A 24,909-nucleotide genomic window follows, 5' to 3' on the forward strand; every position below is an offset into this window, starting at 1 on the left:
ATCAATCAGATTTATTGTTAAGTAAACATGTTTAGAACTGGAGTGTAAATTAGGCTTGGAAGAAAAGAACCTTTTAAAATGAATTCTAAGAAGAAATTAGGGAAACATTGTTTAAAACTAAATTCTAGAGAGGTAACTGAAAAGAAGTGTCATAATTTGAATAAATACAACTAAATAGCACCATATTTAAAAGAACAATGGAGGTTGGGGGAACAAAATCATAAGTGTTCATGGATTGGTATATATGCAGCACAATTCTGTACAAATTTACTCAGAAATCAGTCGTACTGTATTCAGAAGCAAGTGTGCAGTAGACTGCAGCCTTTACTTCTTTATTAGTTCAACATTAACAACATAGATGTATGGTGAAGAACACATATCAATTCCTGTTCACATGACAAATCCGATCCACGGAGCTTATTTCAATTACTTGCTTTTATAATTACTGTGACAGGAGGAGGGCATGGTAAAGGCAGTACACAAAGACAATAAATTCATTGAGTATCTCCACTGACACTTCTATAACACTATACAGTTCTCCATTCATGGGGTATGCAAAAGGTATGTGTTGATTGGCTCCTGAGTCATACTGACGACTGACCCCACCCCTTTTAGTCAAGTGCAATGAAAGCAGCCACTTTGACTGGTCTGCATCCCCATCGTATTAGCTGATGTTACAAAACCCTGTTTTTCATGGGTTCTTGGTTTCTATCGGGAATGTTAATACTTCCATTTCATTTAGTTTCATTCATTATATTTCTATAGCACTCAATAGCCAAAGTTCTCTGAGCAATTTCAAAGATTTTGAACCTACAGGGTTCCTGTGCCTTCCCCCCACCCCCATTCTTCCTTTCATCCACTTCCAACTTCAAGTAAACTGTTTTCTTAAGTATTAGTGAAACTTCTACCTACTTTCATTCCTTCATCTCGACTCAGGTACCTCAAATCACAGACTAAAAAAAATCAGCATCCCATTTGAGTAAATCAGTCCAGAGAGAAATCCCAGAATGATTAGACACAATCTATTTACCACTGGAAGATGCATACACCGACACATTTTACCAAGGAAGCATTGCACTTAGCTGGGTAAAGGAATTAGTGTCAAAACTGCACTGGATAGATCTGGCGAATGCAAGGGAATTCCTTGGAGACAAGATCGTACTATGTGAGTAGAAGGCACTTCCGCTCACATGGGGCACAGAATCCCCCTTTTTAGGCAAGTGGGGCTAAAAGACAGGGAAGAAATCGATGGCTTACCCTGCATGGGTGGAAAGGCTTGCCATGTGAACAGATGGATCATTGGATACAAGCCCAAGAACACCTTCTTTAGGTGCAGCGTTTGCCCACGCGGCTGTTAAATGCCACTTCCCAAGACTACGGCAAGTACTTGCCAAACGCCAAGGAAGGCTTTGCCTTTGATAAGAGAAGTCACAAACACAGGCCAAGCAGTCTAAAAATGTGTAGCATTTTTAGACGGTTTGTTGTCACCTGTTTGTTTATAACTGTCTTTTGGGCTACTTTGCTTTTTGCCAGCATCCTCAGCCCATGTGGGCTCAACGGGAATTACCACAACATCTTTTTTATGGAAGAGTTTTTGCAGAGTGGGGGAAAGGCCGGCGATTCTCTCCGTGTAGTCATTTGCCTGAGCGAGGAAGGCTTCCTGCTGGCTGCAACACAATTGGTCATCACAATTTGGGGAGATACATGGGGCACTGCACAGCATCTCAGGGCTCTTGTGGTCAAGGTACTCTGGCTGGATGGTCACCGAATGGATCCCTGCTTCATGGAACAACTCCCTGATTTTGGAAGAAGCATCTTCATAATCAGAAATCGAGTGACATTTAACATGGAGGGTGCCAATGTTCTTCCCTTTGACAAGCTCCCAGACGTGCAATTCGTGAATGCTGGTCACTCCCGGCACTTCTAATAGCTTGTTCGCTAGGAAGAAGAAGGGGGGACAAAAAAATGAGAAAATAAAATTCAGTTCAATTAAATTGAGGCTTCACTGTTGACGCAAATTTCATTATGAACATGGTTTAGCACAGTGGAGGCTGACGGCTCTGATGTCACTGGGGCTGTGAATCCTGCTCTGGGTTTTAGTCAAAAATGTAAAAGAGCTATCCAAGGTGCTGGACCTATTTGGGGAATTGGATAGGTCTTTTTACAATTCTGACTGAAACCTGGAATGGATTCACAGCCCCACTTACAGTCTCCACTGATTTAGCAGTAGCTCAAAAAGCAGAGAACACCTTTTAGAGCTAATACATTTCACAAGGGCAGGCATCCGCACCATGACTTCCTTGTATTGGGCAGCACCACAGGGTGTTGTGCTGACCCAAGGCACAGCAGTCTGCATGAACAGTAGGCTCGCAGCCTTCTGGTGAAATGATATCAGCCTGCTGCCGATATTGCAATAGCTTCCAACTCGAAAATGAGGAGCCACTGAATGCAGCCTACTGAAACTGCCAATGACAACATCAAGCAGAACCACCAGGCCATGCGATCATCCACCCCTGCAGCTCAGCATTTGCCTGGGCTGCAGGGACATCAGGGCACCACCCCACAAGGCAGGGGAAAACTGTGAAGGAGAGCTTAAGCTCTGAAACAGTAAATCTGGCTAAAAAGCGCTGCCTATATCAATTAGGGACCAGCATCATGTATTTATTTTTTAGAACCCAGCATTACATATTTATATGACTGTCCCACACAGTGTTGGGGGGGAAAATCAACATCAGGTTTCAAGGTACCCAAGTTTTGGATTGGTTTTGACAGCTCTGTCTGCATTGGAGAATATTCCCAGGGAAGATAGAAGAACTGCATTCCATACCACATGTGAAATGACTCCACAAGCAGAACCCAAAGTCAGCATCTTTGGGAATGAGAGTTTCCCCACAAGTTTAGAGAAGCTACTTCAAAAACAAAACTAACCAACCAGTCAGCCACCTGTGCACGGTGTGACAGTGTACATCACGTCCCATAAGACAAAACAGTTAAGCAATCTACCCCCTATTAACAATAAAGGGGCTGCCAACTTCTACAGATGTGCAGGAATTCCAGGAAACAGATGCTCAGTCTGCTATTTTGCATGCATTGTAAAAGTACCATGTTCTCCAAGTACATGCTTTCACTAATCCACCAAGATTTGAGTCATGTTGCTAGGACACAACTCAATTTCTCAAAGCTCTAGAGAATGCAGAGCTGGGGGTGAGCGCATAATCCCAAGATCTCATTCCAGAAATAACACTGGCTTTTAAGTGCCTCAGTGGTAAAATGCAACTTACTCAGTATTTGCATGTTAATGCTCTTGGGAACCATCTGTAGCAAGATGGTGGCTGTCTCCTTGACAAGTGGGAAGGCTGAAGACAGCATGATGAACACCATAATGATGGTCAGGCTGGGGTCAATGTAGCACTCCCAGTTACATGGGGTGTTCTTATCCAGAGGAAGCGCATAGAATATTGAAGCAGCAATTACAACGATAACTGAGCCAAGAGCATCTCCCATCACATGCAAAAGAACACCTGAAATAAAGGACAAAGGAAACATTTGTTTTGGATTACAAGAATTCCAACACAGTAGCTATAAAACGGGTCAAAACTTCTGAAACGTTTTAATAAAGAAATACATAAGTTAAACTTTAATAGGTGACCATCTAAACTGAGCATTGCTAACATATTTTGTCACATAAATCAGGCATTCAGTTTTCAACTTTGAAAACTAAGGAGTAAATGAACAAGAACCTAGTAATGTGCAAAAATTTATCTACACAAATGTGCAGCACTGTAAGAGGTAAAACGTGTACTGTGTTCCTCATGTTTGAAGACTGCATGAGTTCATTTCGCCATATGTACGTCCATTGGAAAACCATGACCTATTGTGGTTTCTCAATGCGTGGGCATGCACTAAAGCAAGCATGTGCATGACCTTCCTGCTTGTGCAAGTAGAATCTTAATTATAAAACCCCTGCAAGTCTGACATTTTGAAAAGTTGATTGAAGCTAGTTAATTTAATATTGTCTACAAAAGCCAGAGCTATTGATATTTCCTGGGTACCACGTGTAAACATTAAATGCGTCTAATTATTTTCTATCAGAGGCTCAACCTAGCTGTAATTGAGCAACCATAATTGAACTATATTCTTTTGTTCAGTCAATAGTTTAAAACTTGTTGCGTTTACACCTGGTTCTTAAAATCTGGTCTACACATGTTGTTGTTGTATCGCTTCTCGGCCTTTTGGCTAAGATCAAGTGTGTGTGTTGTTGTTGTTGTTATTATTATTGTTATTATTATTTATTGCATTTTTATACCGCCCAACAGCCAAAGCTCCCTGGCCAGTTCACAAAAACTAAACTGGGTGGTTCACATGTGCAAGAACAGGTCATCTCCAAAGAGGGTCCCTTAATTTTGGAGCAGCCCTTTACCCTGCTGCAGTACCTCTGATATTCAAGGCTTCAGACTTTTTCTCTTTTTTTTGTTTCACCTCTTCTTCAACCACTTTCTGGGTATTTACGGAATCACCTGCATTCAAAGAAGAAACGCTGTGTTGTGTATAAGTTCTACAAACAGAAAAAACACCAATCTTTTCAAAACCAACTGAAATCTTAAATAGTCAAACTCAAGTTAGTAGCAACAGTCTTTACATATGATCCGCTCTCACTTGCATCCACGTAGCACACATAGGCCCATTCAGAAGACACTTTAAACAACGGCTTTAACCACGATGGTTTAGCCAGAAAGCCTTACTCACCATGGTTTAAGGTGTCTTCTGAACACGGCCTGGCTTTCTGGCTTAACCACTGTGGTTAGCCGTGGTTTAAGGTATCTTCTGAATGGGGCCATACAGTACAACATAATTACATGCCAATGAAGAAAGGGGCATAATTGCATGGTCATTGTCTTGACGATATTCCCAAAGTGAACAAACACCAGCACAGACAAATTGCACATTTATTTATTCATTCATATTTAAGGGCTCTGCAGTCTCCCACACCTGTTTGGTATAGGAAAAATAATGTATTTGATGAGCATAAACACACTGTGAAAACAACATGGAGGGGAAGCATTTGAAGAATAGGAAATTAACAGAAACTGAATGTTGTTTGGAGAGGATAATGAAAATAAAAGGAAGGTAGGACAAATAACAAAAACAGAAACATGAAAGGAACAGAAAGAAATAGAAAAGAGTGGGGGATAAGTGTAGAAGAAGTGAGAGGGAATGAAGACAAACAAAGCTGGTTGAGGCACGTAAAGATTTCCTAATTTAAATCTAATGTTGCAAGATTAATTATATTCACTCTTAAGTGGCATCCAGCATTTGATATATAATGCTTTCTATATTTTACTGAAATCAAGCCACATTAAGCAGACTACAGGAATAAGAATGGGAGTTGAAAAAAGGGAGTCTGGGGGCGGGGGGTGGGGGGGCAGGAATAGAAAAAGGGAATCCGGGGAGAAAAAACAGAATTAAGGAAGAAAACAACGGTAAGTTGGAATGTCTGAGAGAAGAAAAAAGATAGCAAATAGAAGAAAATAGGTAAATAAGAATTATAAAGAAGATACACAATTTAAAGAAAACATTAAAAAAAAGTGGGAAAGGATAATTTAAAATGGGGGGGGGGGGTCTCCAAAGGAGAAGTGGGTGGGAAGAAAGCAGGAGTGAGAAATGAAAACACAAGAAAAGGGCAAGTGGGAGAGAGAGCGGGGGTTGGGGATATGGAAATAGTGAAGATGGAAAAGAGGAAATAAGGAAAAGGCGGGGGAGAGGAGGAGGAAGGGAGCCGATGGCTTGGAGGCAACCGAGGTGCACCTGCTATGTCGATGCTTGGGGCCTTGGGTACCACCCGGTCAAGGTGGCCGGCCCCTCCCGCGGCCTCCTCGAGGGCGAATGATCCGGCGGAGACGGCCTGGAGGTGGCCATTGTCGAGGCGGCTGGGCGGCGGCGGCGGCGGCGAGGTCGGGGGTCCGCAGCAGCCGCAGCAGCTGGCCCAGTCCTGGAAGACGAGGAGCCCCACGACGTTCACGGCGAGGCCGAGCGCGCCCACCACGAGGATGAGGAAGGCGTCGTCGATGCGCTCGGGCTTGGCCAGCCGCTGCACCGCATCCACCAGGATGGTGAAGTTCAGCGCGGTCAGGAAGACGGCGTTGCTGAGGGCGCCCACCACCTCGGCGCGGCCCGAGCCGAAGGAGGCGGCGGGGAGGCGCGGGCGGCGGCTGCGCGACATGCGCCCGGTGGCGACGCCCACGCTCAGCGCGATCAGGTCGGAGAGCATGTTGAACGAGTCGGACACCAGCGCGATCGAGTTGCCCATCGTGCCCGACACCAGCTCGGCCACGAAGAAGGCCGCCGTCAGCACCAGCATGAAAATCAGGCGGCACGTCTGGCCCGTGTAGCGCCCCATGGCGAAGGCCGAGACTGGGCGCGCAGGGCGGTGGCTGCCCGCGCCTTTGGGCGGCCTGGCTGGCTGGCTGCCTCTCTGCTGCCCAGCGCGCCTCCGCTGGCTGCCTGAGCCTTTGGACCGGCGGGCAGAGGCGGCTGAGGCGCGGAGATAAGCGCGCTCTCCGCAGCGGGCAACAGGTCTGCCCTTTGCTTTATAGTGAGGCGGTGGCTGCTGCCCTGCCCGGACGCCCGGCTTTATAGCTCCCGGGGGTGGTGGGAGATTTGCAGGCGGTGGCTTTTTTAAAGTCCATCAGCAGCGCTAAGGGACAGGGCCGGACGAAGGCATTTTGCTGCCTCAGGCGGAGTAGCGAATGGCACCCTCCCTACCCGGACCAAAAAATTAAAAAAAACTTCCCAAGGCCAGCCAAGTTTTTTTGCCACCTGAAGCGGAAAATCCCTCAAGCGCCTCCCCAGCAGTAATATATTACTAATGAATTATATTACTAATAAATTATAACTATTACTAATAAATTAATTAGCTAATCGTTTGCTACCCTTACATGACAGAGGTGGCTACCTCATTCTGCTTGCTAAGGGTTTTGGTTTTTTTACCCACCAGATTGTTATTTTTTCCCCTTCTTTTTCTTCCCTCTGATGTGTCTGACAACAGGAGCACAATGGATGGAATTTTTCCCATCACTTTATCTCAATTTCAGGAATAGCAGCACCTGTTGAATTTCTGCTTGTCGTGCTCATAAAGGTCCCTTAGCCATGGGGACATTTGGGCCATCTTGGTCTTTAGAAGCTGCCCGGTTTTGGAACACATTCACAGGTCTACATGATGTTTCATCTTTCAGTTATTCAGCAACACACGATATGTTTTATATGCAAGCAATCTTACAACTATTGAGTAAGGACAGCACTGATGATGGTGTGAAGTCACTCTTAGAATTAAGTATTGGCAATCTTAGAACCTACCTTCATTATTATTGGCCAATTAACGACAGCCCACCATGGCTGAACCCACAATGACAGGACTTGTGCCAGGCGCCCACAGGTTTGTTAGAGGGTTAGACAGCTTTCAAATAACCCATGGGTTATTTTAGGTCACCATTAACTCACAGTGGGCTGTCGTGATGTGTGAACAGGCCCATTTGGTCTAAAATTGCATAAATTTGACCAATATTTAGGGGCATTTTTCAATTTGAGCCCAGAGCTAGAAGGTGGAATTGGCCACAAAAGAACATTACAAAGACCAATGGGGTGCTGGTTCACCCAATCAAAAAGCTTGTTTTCCCAATATAATTGTGTTACCGCAATACAGGATTATATAAGCAGGCGTGAAACAGCCCATGGCTTGCCATTTAGGCCTTACACTGTAAAACAGCCTCTCTCAGATGACTTGGACTCTGATTTCCTCCATTTCCATGCTCTGCATAGAACAAGGATAGAAGTAAACTGCACATACGAACATAAAAAAACCTGCCCTTTCTAATGACACCAAGTTTTTAAAAATAGCCACCATGAGCAAAAGAAATGGTCTATTTCCAAATTTTTCGATAACCGTAATAAAAATGCATGTTTCTAATGGCATGTTTGAGTTATATCAGCATTGCTCCTTTATTTATGGATTTGATTTGTTCTCCACCATACTATCAAGAAAATGGCATTCAAGGCAGCTTTTTATTATAGATAAAAACTTGTTTAGAACAATAATAAAATAAATATGTTAAAAGCACAATTCAAAACATAACTGAATATAATCAGCATCCAACCCAACAGACTTTCTTACACACCAACTTTCAGGCTGCAATCCTGTATTCAACATGATTTACAACTACGTAGGATTTGTTGTATAGGATTTCACTATAAGCACACTAGTTGCAGATCTATAACATGGACATGAATCAGAGAACTGCTTGTTTTAGAGACAAATACTGAACTATTTCCCATAGTTTAATCCTTCTGAATCATGTCTGTATTATGTTGCTACAACAAGCTACAGCTCAGAACTCTCTACAAACATATAAGTGCACTTTATTATTTTGAAATACCTCTAAACATCTGTTCAAACAACTCCGCAGCATTGTCCATTGGCACACTTTTAAGAAAAGTTGTAAGTAATACATATTTAACATCTCAACTCTGCACATTTTGCCCATATAACATCAAGGTGACATTTATAATTTCTTTGGGTTAGATTCCATTTCCCTTTTACTTATAGTAGACCTTAATTGATTTCAATAGGACTACTCTATGATTCAACCTGGATCCAACCCCATGTTATTATCCCATTTAAAATATTGCTCTTCATTTTATCAAAAAAGATACTACCTTGATGACTATTGTCTTGTCTCCTACAGTTATCTCCATCTTTTCATCCTTGCTAACGATTGATATATGTTTTTCCGATCCTTTCTAATCAGGACTAATGTATACTCCTCAGCTTAATCCTACATTCCTTACATGCAAAATTTAGAAAATGTTAGGGAAGCATCAGAATTTCCCTTTGTCCAGATTTTAATATATTCTTTCCAACTCAGTGTAAACTTGATGTAATCATAGACACGATTAAATGGCCCAAAACAAAAAAATGCAGGGGCTTGGATCCAAAGATGCTCTTCCCCGGTGATGTTACTTATTTAAATTTAGACCTGATCCAGCAGGACTGACAACAGAGCCTTTCCCTGTGCTGGTAAATTGTTTTGCGATGGTAGGGGTGTGTGTGTATTTTTTTAAGTAAAAATTCAGTGCAAGGGCATTTAGAGAACAAGCCTTAAGTAATTTCAACTGTCTTGAAAGCTATTTAAAGTGAAAATTTGAGAGTTTTGGTGTCTCCTGGTTTCAGTCACTTAAGAATGTTCTTACCACCTGTAGCTGGGCTACAGTAATGCTGAAGCACTGAGATTCTAAGAGAGCAATCCTATGGCTCCTACACAGGGCTCCAACCTCAGAGCCAGTAAACCATGCTCCCCACCCCTTTCCCATCCCCTTGTAGCTGGTGCGAAGAGAACCTGAGCACAGATATGGGAAAAGGGGGTGGTCCTGGGGATGGGAGGGGAGAAGACCAGGGAAGCTGCCTTATGCAGATCCCTATGCTTGCCTCCCACTCCAAGTGCCATGGCTAGCAAAATGCAGGGCTGTTGGAGCGCGGAGGCGCCAATCACCTCCAGGCTCCAGCTGCCATGCATAGGGATACTCGGTAGCATCCAACTTCGGAGTCTCGGATGACCATATGGAAAGCAGGACAGGGCTCCTGTATCTGTAATGGTTGTATGGGAAAGGAAATTTCAGCAGGTGTCATTTCTATGCATGCAGCACCTGGTGAAATTCCCTCTTCATCATAACAGTTAAAGCTGCAGGAGCCCTGCCTTCTTGACAGAGGGCAGAACTCATGCAGCTTTAATTGTTATGATGAAGAGGGAATTTCACCAAGTTCTGCATATGTACAAATGGCACCTGCTGAAATTCCCTTATCTATGCAACTGTTAAAGATACAGGAGCCCTGTTCTCCTTTCCATATGGTCACCCTAGTTGACTATCAACATAAGATTGTGCCCTTAATACAGTAGCTAATGCTGTTGCTGTGCTAGCTAGAAAAACCATTAGTGTACTGGGAAGATAGCACAACCAGAACATATTTGAAACTACCACTTTTGGAATGGAAGAAGTCAGCAGAGTTTGTGGAGCTACACTGACATGTCCCATTCTGAAGCAGTAGCTTTCAGCTAGTTTTCTTGATCACATTAGTGGGTGTTCCTGCTAGCTCAACATGTTTAGAGAGGGCAGACTGCCAGCATTGGATCCTGCCTATATGGGTATTTCCGAATTTTGTGTCTATATGGCATTTTTGTATCTATATGCCACAAAGGACACCTCATCTAGTATTTCTGACTCTACAGTAGCAACAATGACAACTTGGTAGGAAATGGTTTGCACAAAGTGTAATTCTATATAATGTAAATATGACAATAATTGACACTAATCTGGGAGTTTGAAAGATCTTTCCTATAAATGCTCATTGAAACCTGGACATGTATTTCTAGAGAAGACATTTAAGCCTAGTGACTATTGCTGTTATGGTTCTTTCCAGAACAAGGATTCTGAGAAATGCAGCCATTTTTAACACAGTCAGTTGTACTTTTAGTTTCTTTCCTTAGGATTGTTCACAGTGTGGCTTGTAAACCACCCTGCACAACCCAACAACAAACCATGGGTTCTCAAGGTGGCTTGTTCGAGAAAAATAAGCCACATTGTATGGTTAACAAGCCACATTGCAGAAAATGTCCTGGGTTCAGACAACATGCTAACCCATGGTTCAACAAATGATCCGCAGTTCAACAAACCATTCTCAGCTACTGAGTGTGGATTAGCATGTTGTGTGAACAGCACCAGAGTCTTCTCTGTGTCATATACAAACTCTTGTATTGTTGCTTTAATCACAAATAAAAGTAATAAAATATATAGACTAGACCAGGGGTGGACAACACCTGGGGATTCTAGGGGGCAGTTTCCTGATGAACCCATCAGGACCCCCCTGCTTCCTCACCGCACTGCCACATTCTCCAATTTTCTTGTCATTTACATGTATCCAGTACCACTATTCAAGTTGGGAAATGCCCCTTCATCAACAATTCCTCTAGATTAAATTAGGTTGTTGACATATTTTGTCATTCAGTGGGTCTTGGATATTAAGCATCACACGATGGAATGGAAGGTTATCCAGAAGAACAAGGAAGATTATGGACAAAGAATTAGACACAGACCTAAGAAAACAATAACGTGAAAAAATTCTAGAATTAATTCAAATTGCATGCACCACACAAGCTACAAGAATTTACACTTCACTAGATGGTGGCCATAGCGTTTAACTGCCAAGCTCCAAACAAATATGATAAATGATATTCCCTTGTCAGTTCATAACAGACAAGAATATGATCACAGATACAGTATATGCAATATTCCCAATGTTCTGTCAAGGAAAATAAACTTTTCTCTGAACAGCACTGGGTGCAACCATAAATGCAGACATCAGTTGACATGGGGAGCAAATCTTTAGTGAGAGAGACAGGGAGAACATAATACGACATGGTTGGATGGAGGTTTCAATCCAGACTTGCCCTTTCATGAACAGAAGGGCCCCTTCTGTTTGTGGAATGGTCTAAGCAGGACTATCTCAAGATATTTTGCTGCTTGAAGTAAAGAACGAGATCACGGATCCTCTCTTCCCATGTATAAAAGCTAACTGGGCTGTGTGGCAGTTTAACCTTTCTTTCACACTGGCAATAGGTCAGCAACCTCCACCACACTTGAAGGGATCAGGCTAGCTTAGGTGGTGTAGTGCCGGCTGCATGGCCCACACCTTTCTCTACCGGCACTTTGCTGCCGCCTCCCAGAATCTGCTGCCCTGGATCTCAAATCCAGCAGAGGCTCCTACTGGAAGAACTGGGGCAGAAGAGTTGGCGAAAATCTCCTTTCCCTCCCCTCTTGCAGCAGGGTAGAATTTGGCTCATAGCTACTTTGGATCCAAAGGTTGTATGATTATATGATTATTATCTAGTATAAAGAAAGTCTTGTGTGTATTTGCAGGTCGTTCTTTTTATTAGCGTTTATCCTCTTTATAGTTCCTTAAAACAGCTAACACTACAAATTATTTGTCCAAGGATTAAACTGGGACAACATGGCATTTCTATGGACCAGTTTGTGACAGACCAGAATTTTCTCTTTATTATGAAAGAGTCTCACTCGCTGTCATACAGTTACTCCATAACTATTTACTTTCTAGACTCCAGCCATCTTAATGATACTCAAATTCTGTCCAGGGACTCATTTCAATAAATAAACACCAAGGAATGTGGTAACAGGCTGCGAGCAATTAGATGTTGCTGCATAGGTGGCTTTCCTTCTCCAAGGCAATTGATTTCATCCATTACAAATTCAGCACAGAGACTCCCCCACGGGCAACGAACACGATCCGAGTGGGATGAGGCAGTGTAGAAAGGAAAGGCAATATATACAGTGGCTTGAGTTTGGATGGGAGAAAACTGGTAGTCTCACCCAACTTACAGTTTCTCAGGCTAACCCATCTCCTAGAGTTTTGTTCATTTTAGGCATTTATAGTATGCCCTTTTATTCATTTTAGGGATTTATATCTGTAGCGCCAAAATTGTAGGGGCTATTTTGCAATTGCCACCAATTAATTTTTTTTTTAAAAAAATGTAGCTTTAGTGCTAGCGAGTGCTAAACAGGTCAAATTTAGCTTGGTCTGAACCTCAATTTAACCCTTCTAGCAATTTGTAGCCATTACAGAGTGCTAAATGGGTCAAATTTAGCTTAAAACAAGCTAAATTTGATCCATTTTGCACGCCATAGTCATTTGCTGCCGAAATTTGATCACAAAACTGCTTTTTTTATATTTAAGAAATTGTAGAGGTTTTGCCACCACTGCTGAATTTGGCAGGGACGTGATGTAGGGCTTTTTAAGAAGCCCAGGAATTTAAATTCTGTTCCCTGTAGAATTTAGTGGAAGAACCAAGTCAACAAGAAGCTTCAGCCAATGCTGGGTTCCTGGCAAGTATGCCTACCTAATGCAGGTAATTGAAAGCATGCTTGTCATATTCATGTTTTGCATTTTTAGGTATGCATTAAAAAAATGGTGTACACCAAATTGTTTGTGAAAATTTGCCCCAAGAGCACTACAGATTGATTACGTAAGCTAGCATGCTATTAATGTCTGAAGGACTCTCTTACTTATTATGACTCAAGTGCAAAGACTTACTAACTGCCATCTTTACAACAACCAGATTATTAACTGCTAGAAAATGGTATCATTGACGTCAACAGGCTGCACAGTTATCGCTAAGGGCAGAGTGTGAAGAAAACTGGGTTGCATATATTGCAAGATGTGCCCTAGAATCTCTTCCACTGCTCTTGAGCAGTGGTGGAGGAAGGTCCATGTAAACTCTGAGGCCAAATTACAAGTGTGGGTATTTCATTGGAACAGCCCTCAGAATACATGCCTTAATTTTACAAGTGTCAACAATAGTGACTAAAGCTTTTCATATTTAGACAAAGTAAACTCTAACGCTTACATATTACTATAGTCCCTTGATGGCTAAGTTTACAAATGTTTACTTTTCCGGGTACCATTTCCACATGGACTGCTGAGGAACCCTTAGGTCACTGAAGAAGATTCCAGGGGCATACTCTAGGATGCCCACTCAGTTCACATCACACAGGCCTTTGAGGCTTCATCTTTTCCCCACAAACATTGAGACTATGCCCCAAAGTGTAGCCAACATTTTGTGTTGGGTAAACTAACTTTTAATTGGAACGTATCATGTCCATCAACAGTCTTCTCATTGAAAAAGACTGGTAATGATATGGTTCTGAGGAAACCTAGGAGTCTGTGGAACATTGTTTGAATCTGCAGCTGTACAAGTGAACTTGGAACACATTGAAGAAAATAAGTAAAGTTGTAGTTTTAGTAAAGCATGAATAACAAACTGTATTGCTAGGCATAATTTGATACCTGCAACACGTGCCACTAATTCATTCAGGCTCCATGTTGTGTCTGAGCCTATATGTAAACTGCAGATCTCATAGCCACAAAATCTGGTTGCATTTTTGGACTTTTCTGTTTCTTTTCCCATCCCTGGTTTTTTGTACCACATAGCCTGATAAGGAGTTCTGAGGAACTCGAAAGCTTGCACATTTCTGTGGAATTTTGGTTAGGCCTAATAAAGCTGTTGCCTAAGTGTAGATCTTGTTTTGTTGTTTCCACCCACGGACAAGCACAACTATGTTTATTTGTTTTTGTATATATATCAAATTTTGGGGGTGACTTGACAACAACGCCTTGCATTGTTCACTCAAAACGCCATGGCATGGCAGCTGCGGGGTGGGAACGGCAAATCCCCATAGCAGGAGGGAATGCAAGTTTTCCAGCTGAAAAAGCCACAGCGTGGCAGCCATTCAGCTCATCGACCGCCCCCCCCCAGCCCTCTGCCTGGCCTTCCCAACCTACCCTAGGCCTCAATCCACCCCCAGAACTCCCCCAGCCTCAATCTAAAGCAAGGTCACCGCCAACAAACAGCGAAGGAGGTGGTGACTTCGGAGTGAAGGAAAAAGTCGCAGTAGGTCAGCAACTTTTTAAAAGTGCCGTTTCGGGGGGGGAGGGGTTAAACCCTGTGGTGGCTGCGAGTTGGCAGCTGTGTTGTATAAACAACGCAGTGCCACTGCACAGCCACCACAAGGTATACAGGGCATATATGCAAGCCCTTTGTTACCAAGAAAATAGCAGTGACGGCATAATATGTTTCACCCAAGATTCTTTGAGAAACAAGAGTCGACATTCAACTTTCAGCCGTTTTGTTTTATTTTACTGAACACATTTATGACCTGCTTGACCAGCAGCAGAGGCGGCTCACAACAATAATAAAAAGCAGAGATTGTAGACCTTTGACATAGTATACAGGTTTGAACTAGTTATATCCATTGAAACAGAAGGAGTTGTGTAGTTTCTTTCAAGCCAGAACAAATATCCTGTGTGAATGGTGATGGGGAGCATTGCATACTTTCATGGTGGCTCCTACAATGTACAAGGGGAATTCACCATACAACTCCTGCTAACTGAGGTAGATGCTGATTTTTTTTTTTTTTTAAAGTATTTTAGATTTGAACATATCTTTAAAACATCAAATGTTCATTTCTATTGTTTGGCCTTCTCCCAGTCTTCTAATATCCTCTTAAGACAATGCACTTCGATCCATAGGGTAGATAATTAATTTTCAAGGCAAATGAAGATGACACTTCCCTTTCCAATCCTCCAAATAAGCAACAATTAATGTAGCTATTTAATGAGTAGTATGATTCACACTCACATCCATGCATTCCTAGAGCAGCAATTCTGCTCATGCCTTTTGTTCATACTTGAATAATGCATTTTCTAGACTTACCTAAAGCAGGGAAGGGAGGGATCTCTGTGGGATCTTTAGAAAAGTAGCCTGGAGGTGCAGGGGAGAGAGAGAGAGAGAATACTATTTTAATATTGGTTCAGATTAAGCACACTGTAATGCAATTTGTCCTGTCTGAAACTACCAATCTAATCTCCACAGACCATCATAGATAATAGAAATATCCATAATCCTCTTAATATCCACATTGCATTTCTATCCATAGTAGTTAGTATGCTCTAGAATGTAATGCACTTGAGTTATGTTTTGATAGACTAGTTGTTGCGAGTCTATCAACATATACTGTAGCTATGTTTTCTGCCCCTAATCATATTACCCTACTTCAAAAAAGATCAGGAAAACTTAGAAAAAGTTATTGACATTTTGTTCTCCTAATAAAGATCTATTTCTCTTGACCCATGGTCAAGAAGGGTATTTCATTTGTCAATGACAAGATGTTGTGATGGCCACCAGCTTGGACAGCTTTTAAAAGGGATTAGACAAATTCATGGAGGGTAAGGCTATCAATGGTTACTAGTCATGATTGCTATATACTATCTCCAGTATCAGAGGCAGTACACTAGTTGTGAGGGAACATGAGTGGGATCGTGCTATCACACTCATGTCGTACTTTGAAGTTTCCACAGGCAGCTGGTTGACCACTGTACAAAGAGAATACGGAACTAGATAGGTTTTTGGTTTCATCCAGCATATCTCTTGACAATCTCTCTCCTGGTGGCTCTCAGTTACAGAAGATTATTCAACATGTGGTCAGTTCACGGGCCATTATATGTTGTTCTTTAAAGCCAACACACAATAGCCTTTAATCAAAACACATGTTGAACTATTGAAAATGTATTTATTTTATTTAAAACATTTATATCCCGCCCTATATCATTAAGATCTCAGGGCGGCATACAGATATTGATGAACAGCAGGAACACCTTAAACAAAAGCCATCTTGTGAACCCATCTTACAAGTATTAGCTAAGGATAGTGTAGTGGTTTGGTTAAATCACTTACCAGTTTCCACGTCTTGGTCAACAGAGCCATGGCAGTAACAGCAGTCCATAAAGATGAAGTAATTAAGCACGTTGAAGAGCAGCCCTACAATGCCAACGATGAGAACGGACAGGGCTTGTTCGGTCTTCTGTGGATTGAGATACCTCTTCACGGCTTCAATCAGGATGCTGAACATGAGCGCAGTGGCAAAGACAGAATTGCCAAAGGCACCCACCACATCAGCCCGGGGAAAGCCAAAAGTGCTGGTCTTGTGCCACCTTATGCGGCTGAATCGAACGCCAAGCAAGCCGATAATCATTGAGATTAAGTGGGAGACGACCGCGAAAGCATCTGATGCTAGAGCAAGGGAGTTGCCCACGTAGGCTACTGAGATTTCTACCAGGAAAAGGAAGAAGCTGAGGATGCACATGAAGAGGAGCCGGCTGCTTCTGCCTGTGTAGCGGCCCATGGCTGAAACCTTCCTTGTGTTCTCTCTCTCAACGGGAAGGGTCTTAATGGCATTAGCGAGAAACGTTTCTGCAGCGCTCTCCTTTTTATTGGCTCCTGCTGTTTCTGTCTAGAAGTTAATTTTTATAAGATGCACTAAAGCAATAAAACCCGTTTAAAGGGCGATTAAACAAGAGGTTATCTCGTGAAGCCTGCCATTACCAGAATGTGTAAAGGAAAATGCTATCTGCTTTCTATACTCTTCCACGTTGGTCGTTTATTTATTTTTACAATCGTCAAGGTATCAAATTAAAGAGTTGTTTTATTTATCTCATCGACTATAGTGTTGTTCTTTAAGCCCTATAACTAGAGCTTCTCCTGCTTCGTTTGGCTTCAAATGGCAGACGATTGAGATGCTTGATTATTCCCAGAAGATAATTGGGTGCTGGGAAGGAGGGACAGAGGGTGGGGATATGAGGCCTTGAGCTGCACTTTGACATTGGCCAGCCTCCCCCAAACGGACAAGTTAAGATGTACGTGGGTTTCAAGCTTTGGATAGACTCCTGCCTGCAGTCTTGTGAGCTGCAGTGAATGAATGCTGGACTAGCTGAAGCAAAGACTGAAAGAACTGGGCATGTTTAGCCTGGAGAAGAGAAGATTGAGGGGAGACATGATAGCACTCTTCAAGTACTTAAAAGGCTGTCACACAGAGGAGGGCCAGGATCTCTTCTCGATCCTCCCAGAGTGCAGGACACGGAATAACGAGCTCAAGTTACAGGAAGCCAGATTCCAGCTGGACATCAGGAAAAGCTTCCTGACTGTTAGAGCAGTGCGACGGTGGAATCAGTTACCTAGGGAGGTTGTGGGCTCTCCCACACTAGAGGCATTCAAGAGGCAGCTGGACAACCATCTGTCAGGGATGCTTTAGGGTGGATTCCTGCATTGAGCAGGGGGTTGGACTCGATGGCCTTGTAGGCCCCTTCCAACTCTGCTATTCTATGATTCTATGAAAGCTCCCCTCCCTTTCGGAATAGCTTCCTTTCCAAGCCACTTCTTCCAACCTGAACATACCTGGACATGACATGGGTGGGAATTACCTTCTTTGCCATAGACACTCTATTTGCCAATGTCTAAAGATTCCTTGTGGTGAATGAGCATCTAGTCAGAGTATGCGCGAGTCCATACATGTGTCTATGGTAGCACCCCTGGTTCTGATGGAAACCCTATACTGTCAGACAGTGTAGACCAGCCTCCTCTAACTGGATCTCTCAACAGCATTTGGACTACAACACCCATCATCCCTGACCATTGGCCATGCTGGCTGGTGCTGGTGGGAGTTGAGTCCATCATCATCTGGTAGGAACCAGGTTGGTGAAAGTTGGTGCAAATGATACTGAACTAAACAGACAATTGTTCTGGCTGGCTATAAGGCTGCTTCCTGTGTTTCTAGAGCCAACCATGAGCTCCATGGAGGGAGGGCAGGATATAAATGCAATTACTCTCATGAGAGCAGACCTCTCTTGTTTCTGTGCAAATCACTGTTCCAATGGGCCCTCGGATTAGAAAGAGGGAAGGCAAGAACAGTGATCTGGGCAGAAATGCAATAGGAAGGCTCCAAGGCAGGATGGCCACTTATGCATTGCCCAAAGAGGGGACATGTATCACCTCAGAATTGGACACCAATTCCCATAATATGTGCATACGTAAATCGATATGTATAGGAGCAAATTTAGAAATAACTATAAATTAAATAGTAATTCAAAGCATCTCACCATAGTGGAGAAGACTGATCAACCGACCTGTGTGCTTGCTCACTAACTCAGATGCTGATGATCTTTATGGTCCTTTGATAAACCAGACTTGAACCAGACAGCCCATCAAATAGAAGAAACCTTCAATTAGAGGACTGTCCTCATCCAGCTCTCCAAAATAGAGGAGTGCGCTCTATTTGAAAGTGTCTTCTAAACAATAGGCTAGCAGCCCTCTGATTTCCCCATCTTGATGCACCCCACCCCGTACTCCACCCCATACTATTGCAGTGGGTCCAATGCCTCTGAGTAGCTTTTGGAATGTGGGAAGAGGAGCCAAGTGAAGTTCTGCTTGCTCCTCTCTGGAACCAACTCCTTGGCTTTAGGCAAGACCTTGCTCTGCCTCTTCTAATGGTGGGAAATGTCAAGGAGCTGCTATGATACACCCCTCACCTCGAACACTGGATTTTCAACTTCATTCTCTTGGCTTCTGAAATATATCCAGTATCTTCCATACACTTCCAAACCTAACAGTGTTTGGTTTATCCCAAACATAAGGGATAAAAACCTGACATTCTAAAATGATGTAAATATGGGGCAGGGGGAGTGTTGTTCAAAAATTATTTACATATTTCCAGGGGCAGGGACAATGTGTCACCGGTTTACAGTCTTTTTGGCTATAATGAACTGTATATTATAGTCATTATTTCTACATTTGCGCGCATATATATAAATTAGCAGATGTAAATTTTATGCAAATCGTTGTTTTCCCTTTGGGGGGGAACATTTTCTCCTCCTTGGTGATATGTAAGTGCCCCCCAAATATTCCCCTAGCTTTAGAACAGTGTTGAGTAGAAGGTAAATCCAGATCTTCTGGGAGTCTTCTGGCAATCACAGTCCTTAGGAATGCAACCGGGTGCTTATTTGCTGTACAGTTTGACAGTTTTTGTGGACGCCTGTTCTTTGGGCAGCCCACATTCAAGTACTTTCATGACAAATTGGTCATTTGGGGTCACAGTAATGGATACAGCCTGCAATTCAGCACTCTTGTGCAAACAGGCCTGAGGTTATAAAGGCCAGACAGAGTCTTTGCACTGATTACCGGGGATTAGGTCTTCTTAATGTTTCTTTTTTTAGACAAAGTGACAGCCTAAATGGGCTCAAAGGTAGAAATGTAGTCATTTTACCAATTTTGCTTGTAATTCAGGGTAATCATTAAGTTGAAACAATTGTATTTTCATTGTAGAAAAGATTGTTTTAAGTATAGTACACAACCTTGCTGCTCCTTTATTCCTAGGACTATTTTTCTTGGCCTAGTTCAGAAACGGAACAAGAGATCCACACGAGTAACTAGGGTGTTGTGGCTAAGGTGTTGGACTGGGAGTCGGGAGATCCGGGTTCTAGTTCCCACTCGGCCATGGAAACCCACTGGGTGACTTTGGGCCAGTCACAGACTCTCAGTCCAACCTACTTCACAGGGTTGTTGTTGCGAGGATAACATGGAGAGGATGAGGATTATGTACGCCACCTTGGGTTCCTTGGAGGGAAAAAGTTTGGGATATAAATGTAATAAATAAATAAACTACTCAAAACATGGACTTGAGTTTCACACAGGGAGCCATTTGCATGAGCAGCTTCTGTTGTAGCTCCTTTTTGGAGTTAGTCGTCTTGGAAAGTTGCATTAGGTTCTCCTGATGATGAGCTACTTAGGGGTGTGCAAGGGATATTTTCCCATGTCATTTCACTTACTTTATTTGTTAAAGATCTCATTCAACTCATTTATTACAAGAGTTGTTCAATTATGTATTAGTTCAATTTATTTTTGTTTATATTTGTCTTTGTTGCTTTGTCGGGTTTTTCCTGTCATTAAACTGTGTGTGTGGTGGTGGTTAGAGGTGGTGGCGGCGGCAATGGCATCTGTCATGAAAAATGGTGTAATACAATTTGGACAGCTGGACCATTAAACTCAGCATTCCTGATACTGGAGTCAGGTAAACCTACCCCCCATCCACAATGGTAGAAATGGGGAACTCTCTTCATTGGCTTCAGAACAAATTTTGAACTCAATGGTCCTATTAGGTTCATTTTTTCATTAGCTCCAATATGAATGCACAGCCCTAGAAGCAGCTGCTCAAAACACAAATGGAATTTTTGCTACTTGGGTTTTTGTTTCTGCTAGTAGTGCTTCCCCATGGGTTTTCAGTTTCAAAAGAATCTAACCATGTTCGATGAACAGCAGTTGTCACAATTAATTTCTAAGCAGTCTCTCATGCAAAGAACAGACAGAAAATACTCTGTGCGATATATATATCAGTGGCCAATCTCAAGAAACTATACGCAGCTACATTGGCTATGGGATATAATTCAGAGAGTGCTGGTCTTAACATTTAAAAGTTGCAAGTGGCCTGGGACCTGCATAGCTTTCTTTTCCCATCTGTATGCTCCCTCCTGATTGAGGTCTTCTGAAGAGACTGTATTTTGGATTCCATTTCTTAAAACCAAGAGTTAAATCAACAAAAGTATGAATCTGGCCTTTTTGTTGTTGCAGGTCTAATTCTAGGTAATTCCTTCATCAAGAGAGGTCTGCCCCACCCCCCATGAGTAGAAAGAATTTAAGAATTATGTAATCTAAGTGGTGAATTGTGTAGATCTTTTAGAATGGTGAGTGTTCTCTGCAAATGCCTAGACAGCTTGTGCAGTTCACAGAGTATTAGAATAGTAGGTTCTATAGGAGTTATCATGCATCTACAAGAGGGTTGAACAAGCAGAAGAATGTCTGGATTTAGTTTCACTTTCCTGTGCATCACTCTCGTGTGAGCAGTAAAATACAATTTCTGGGAGTGGAAGATGCCTTCTGCCTACAAAAGGATACCTTTGGATTCAACCTACTAAAAGCAAGCATAAAGTAATGCACATTGGGTCAAAAAAATCCCAACTTCAAGTATACCCTGATGGGATCTGGGCTAGCACTGATCGACCAAGAGATCTTGGAGCTGTGGTGGACAGCTCAATGAAAATGTCAACCCAGTGTGTGTCTGCTGTAAAAAAAAAAAGAGAGAGGTTAATTCCATGTTAGACATAATTAGGAAAGGAACTAAGAACAAAACAGCCAATATCCTACTGTTCTTATATAATTCTATTGTGTACAGTTCTGGTCACTGCACCTAAAGATATTGTAGAGCTAGAAAAAGTGTAGAAAAAGGCAACTACAATGATCAAGGGGCTGAAGCAACTCCCCTGAGAGGAAAGCTTACACAGCTAAGATTGTTTAACTTAGAAAAAAGGCAAGTAAGAGGGGACATGATAGAGGCGTGCAAAATTATACTAGAACCCAGTCATCCCATGAAGCTGATTGGTGAGAGATTCAGTACTTCTTCATACCGCGCATAGTCAAACTGGAATTTGCTGCTACACGTCTCAGTGATGACCACCAATTTGGATGGCTTTAAAAGGCATTAGACAATTTCATGGGGAAGGCTATCAATGGCTACTGGTCCTGATGCCTCTATGCTACCTCTAGGATCAGAGGCAGTAAACCTATGTACACCAGCTGCTGGACAACAGGGGCGGGAGGATGCTCTTGCACTCATGTCCTGCTTGTGGGTTTCCCGTTGACAGCTGGTCGGCCACTGTGTGAACAGGATGCTGGACTAGATGTACCCTTGGTCTGATCCAGCAGGGCTCTTTTTATGTTCTTAAGTTATAGATAAAATATTAAAATACCAGATACTAGAATGGCTTTAAAAAGCATGCATAATCCTCACCAAAGGAAATGATTTAAGAACAATATGTTTTACATTGTGAAAATCAATACTGCAATGACCATGGATATCAATTATATTCCAGGCATCTGCAAACAGGAAGGTATTCCATCTTTTGCCCTTACTAAGTCCTATTCACAAACCTGACAATAATGTCAGCTGCATCATGATAATTACAGATCACTTCTATGGGTGGCATGAAAACATTAAACAATGTTGGTTTCTGAGTCACTCCAGCTTTGAAGAAGTAAATGGCAAATTCAGAACTGCTCTATTTCAATAATGCCCTATGTCATTTGTTCAAACCCTACCCTTGGCTAAAATGAGGAAATCTCTCCTTCAGAGTTTCAGTGCACATTCTGTGCAACCAGTAAGATGGCAGAATAAGGTGAGAGGCCCAAAATCTTCCTTACATAAATGTTATGTAGAATGTTTAAGTAATTGAGAAAAGAACTAAATACAAAGAACACAACCCAGCCAAAGGTAGGCACTAGTAAACTCTACTGATCTCAAATAGTTAATCACATGTTTAAGTCTCGCTCTCCCATTGACATGAGAGGCTTCAAAATACTTAACTTTGGATTGGATCATAACTACTATATATTTTTCCTCCCATGTTTATTAACTTATTTAGGGAATGTTGATTCACATTTAAACACGGCAGCTGAGTTTGGTACATGTCCACCACATGTATTATGGTAAAAATCCATAACATTTGAACTGGAGATCAAGATCTAAAAACATGGTTGTTCCTTAAGAAACCTTTTTGCCTACAGCTTCCCAGAATGCTTTCACAAATCCATCAGCTATGATTTGCCATTCACTCGGTCCCCTGCACAATGTGTTTATGTTATGCTAATGGAATCATGTAAATAGTCAGATTGAATTTGCATGTTATTTCAACATACTATCATACTGCAGTTTTAAACTTTTATATTTTATATTGTATTTTATGCTGTATTTTGTGGTTTTAAATTTTGTGAACTGCCCAGACAGCTTCAGCTATCGAGCGGTATAGAAATGTAATATTATATGTCTCCGGTGAAGAAGTTGATAGTCCATGAAAAATTCTAACATAATAAATTTGTTACATCTTTAAGGTGCCACAAGACTCTTTTGTGGTCTTTGCTGCAACTGACTAACACAGTTACCCCTCTGGAAATTCATACTGATAGGTTTTGTTTTGTTTTAAAATGTTCAAACGCTATACTGCACATATACACATCCGTTGCACAATTCACCAAACCTTTGTGTATATGTTACCATTTATTTTTCCCTTAAGCAAAAAAGAAGCCAGATGATAGTTGACAATACGTATTTATTAGTAGAGATGATGTGTACAGAAAAGTCTGTGCATTACTGCTAGTCTGACTGAAGGGGCATGACGCTGTATGGCTTTATTTGTTGCTGTTTTAAAAAGTAACAAAAACCTGGATAGGATCTGGGAAGTTTTCAGTCTCTATTTTAAAAAGTTGAGAACTTGAAAGATAAGGAAGCTGCTGTTTTCAACTAGCAGCTTAGTAACTACGGCCAAAGAGGGTGTAGAACTTGGCAGGGTTCTTGCCACAGACACATTTTGCTCCATTCTGCAGCTCACACAGAGGTTTGAAGGGGATGCAGAGACTTTTTGCTCCCATGGATGGAGCACCTGGCTCAAGGTCTTGATCTCTGAAAGAGAAAGCAGGTTTCCTTTAATTGCCAACTCATCTAAATTGTAACACCCCTCTGCAGTTGTGAGCTAGAAAAAGGTATTATACATGAGCATCCTAACCTATGTTTGCCTTGCCTTTCACAAAGAGTCATAAAAGCTATACCAACATGGTTTTTTTTTTAAAAAAAAAATTATTTAATACTTCAAACAATACATCAATACAAATAAAACAATACTACGTAATAGACAATAATATAAAATAAACATTTGATAGCATATATTCTAACTTAATTCTATTAACATAATCATACTTAACATAAAAGTGCTCCCCCCAACCACGAGATCTTATTCATGTTTCCAAAATCTCATTGCTTCCTCTGGAGGTGTTTTCCCTCTCCCCTTTGATAATACAAATTCTAGAAACTGTTTCCATATTCCCTCAAAATCATTCGTTTTTATCATTCCTCTTCTAACTTTTACATTACATATTAATTTATCGTTAATAGCAATATCCCATATTTCTTTATACCAATCTTCTATATGATAATCCCCTTGAACCTTCCAGTTCCTAGATATCATTAATCTTGCTGCTGTTAACAAATTTGTTATCAATTCTTTTGTCTCTTTATTACAATTCAGTTCTCCATATAATGATAACAATGCCACTATAGGTGTCTCTTCAATCTCCATTCCTAAAATTTCTTTTATCTCATTAAACACCATTTTCCATAATTTTTGTACAAATTCGAATTCCCACCACATTCACGTTCCTTTCTTTTGACAACCTCTCCAGCAGCTTGCTGAATTCATCTTATTTATTTTATTTAATCTTACTGGTGTTAGGTACCACCTCCATACAATCTTATAATAATTTTCTTTTATCCTCACAGACATATTTCTCAACACTCTTTCATATCCCTTCCCAACTCTGTTGCCCTATTTGTTCCTTCAAGTCAGTTTCCCAAACCACC

The 24,909-nt window shown here is 41.8% G+C and overlaps 2 protein-coding genes across 6 annotated transcripts in view; both read right to left on the reverse strand.

Moving 5' to 3' along the window:
• Nucleotides 1-1,080: 1,080 nt before the first annotated feature.
• SLC30A10 (solute carrier family 30 member 10) lies at nt 1,081-16,800 on the reverse strand. Its single transcript, XM_063125582.1, has 4 exons — nt 16,353-16,800; nt 4,434-4,517; nt 3,282-3,521; nt 1,081-1,938 (listed from the first exon to the last, which is right to left on the reverse strand). Exons 1-4 carry the CDS (start codon nt 16,798-16,800, stop codon nt 1,451-1,453), a joined length of 1,260 nt encoding a protein of 419 aa, XP_062981652.1. The 3' UTR covers nt 1,081-1,450.
• A 6,788-nt stretch (nt 16,801-23,588) lies between these two features.
• EPRS1 (glutamyl-prolyl-tRNA synthetase 1) overlaps nt 23,589-24,909 on the reverse strand; it is a 52,165-nt gene continuing 50,844 nt past the window's right edge. For all 5 annotated transcript variants that reach the window (XM_063124079.1, XM_063124075.1, XM_063124077.1 and 2 more), the window contains one exon: nt 23,589-23,955. In XM_063124079.1, coding sequence (XP_062980149.1) covers nt 23,805-23,955 — 151 coding nt within the window. In that variant the 3' untranslated portion in view covers nt 23,589-23,804. The remainder of the gene's footprint in view (nt 23,956-24,909) is intronic.

Source organism: Elgaria multicarinata, chromosome 4 (assembly GCF_023053635.1).
Source record: "Elgaria multicarinata webbii isolate HBS135686 ecotype San Diego chromosome 4, rElgMul1.1.pri, whole genome shotgun sequence".
NCBI lineage: Eukaryota > Metazoa > Chordata > Lepidosauria > Squamata > Anguidae > Elgaria > Elgaria multicarinata.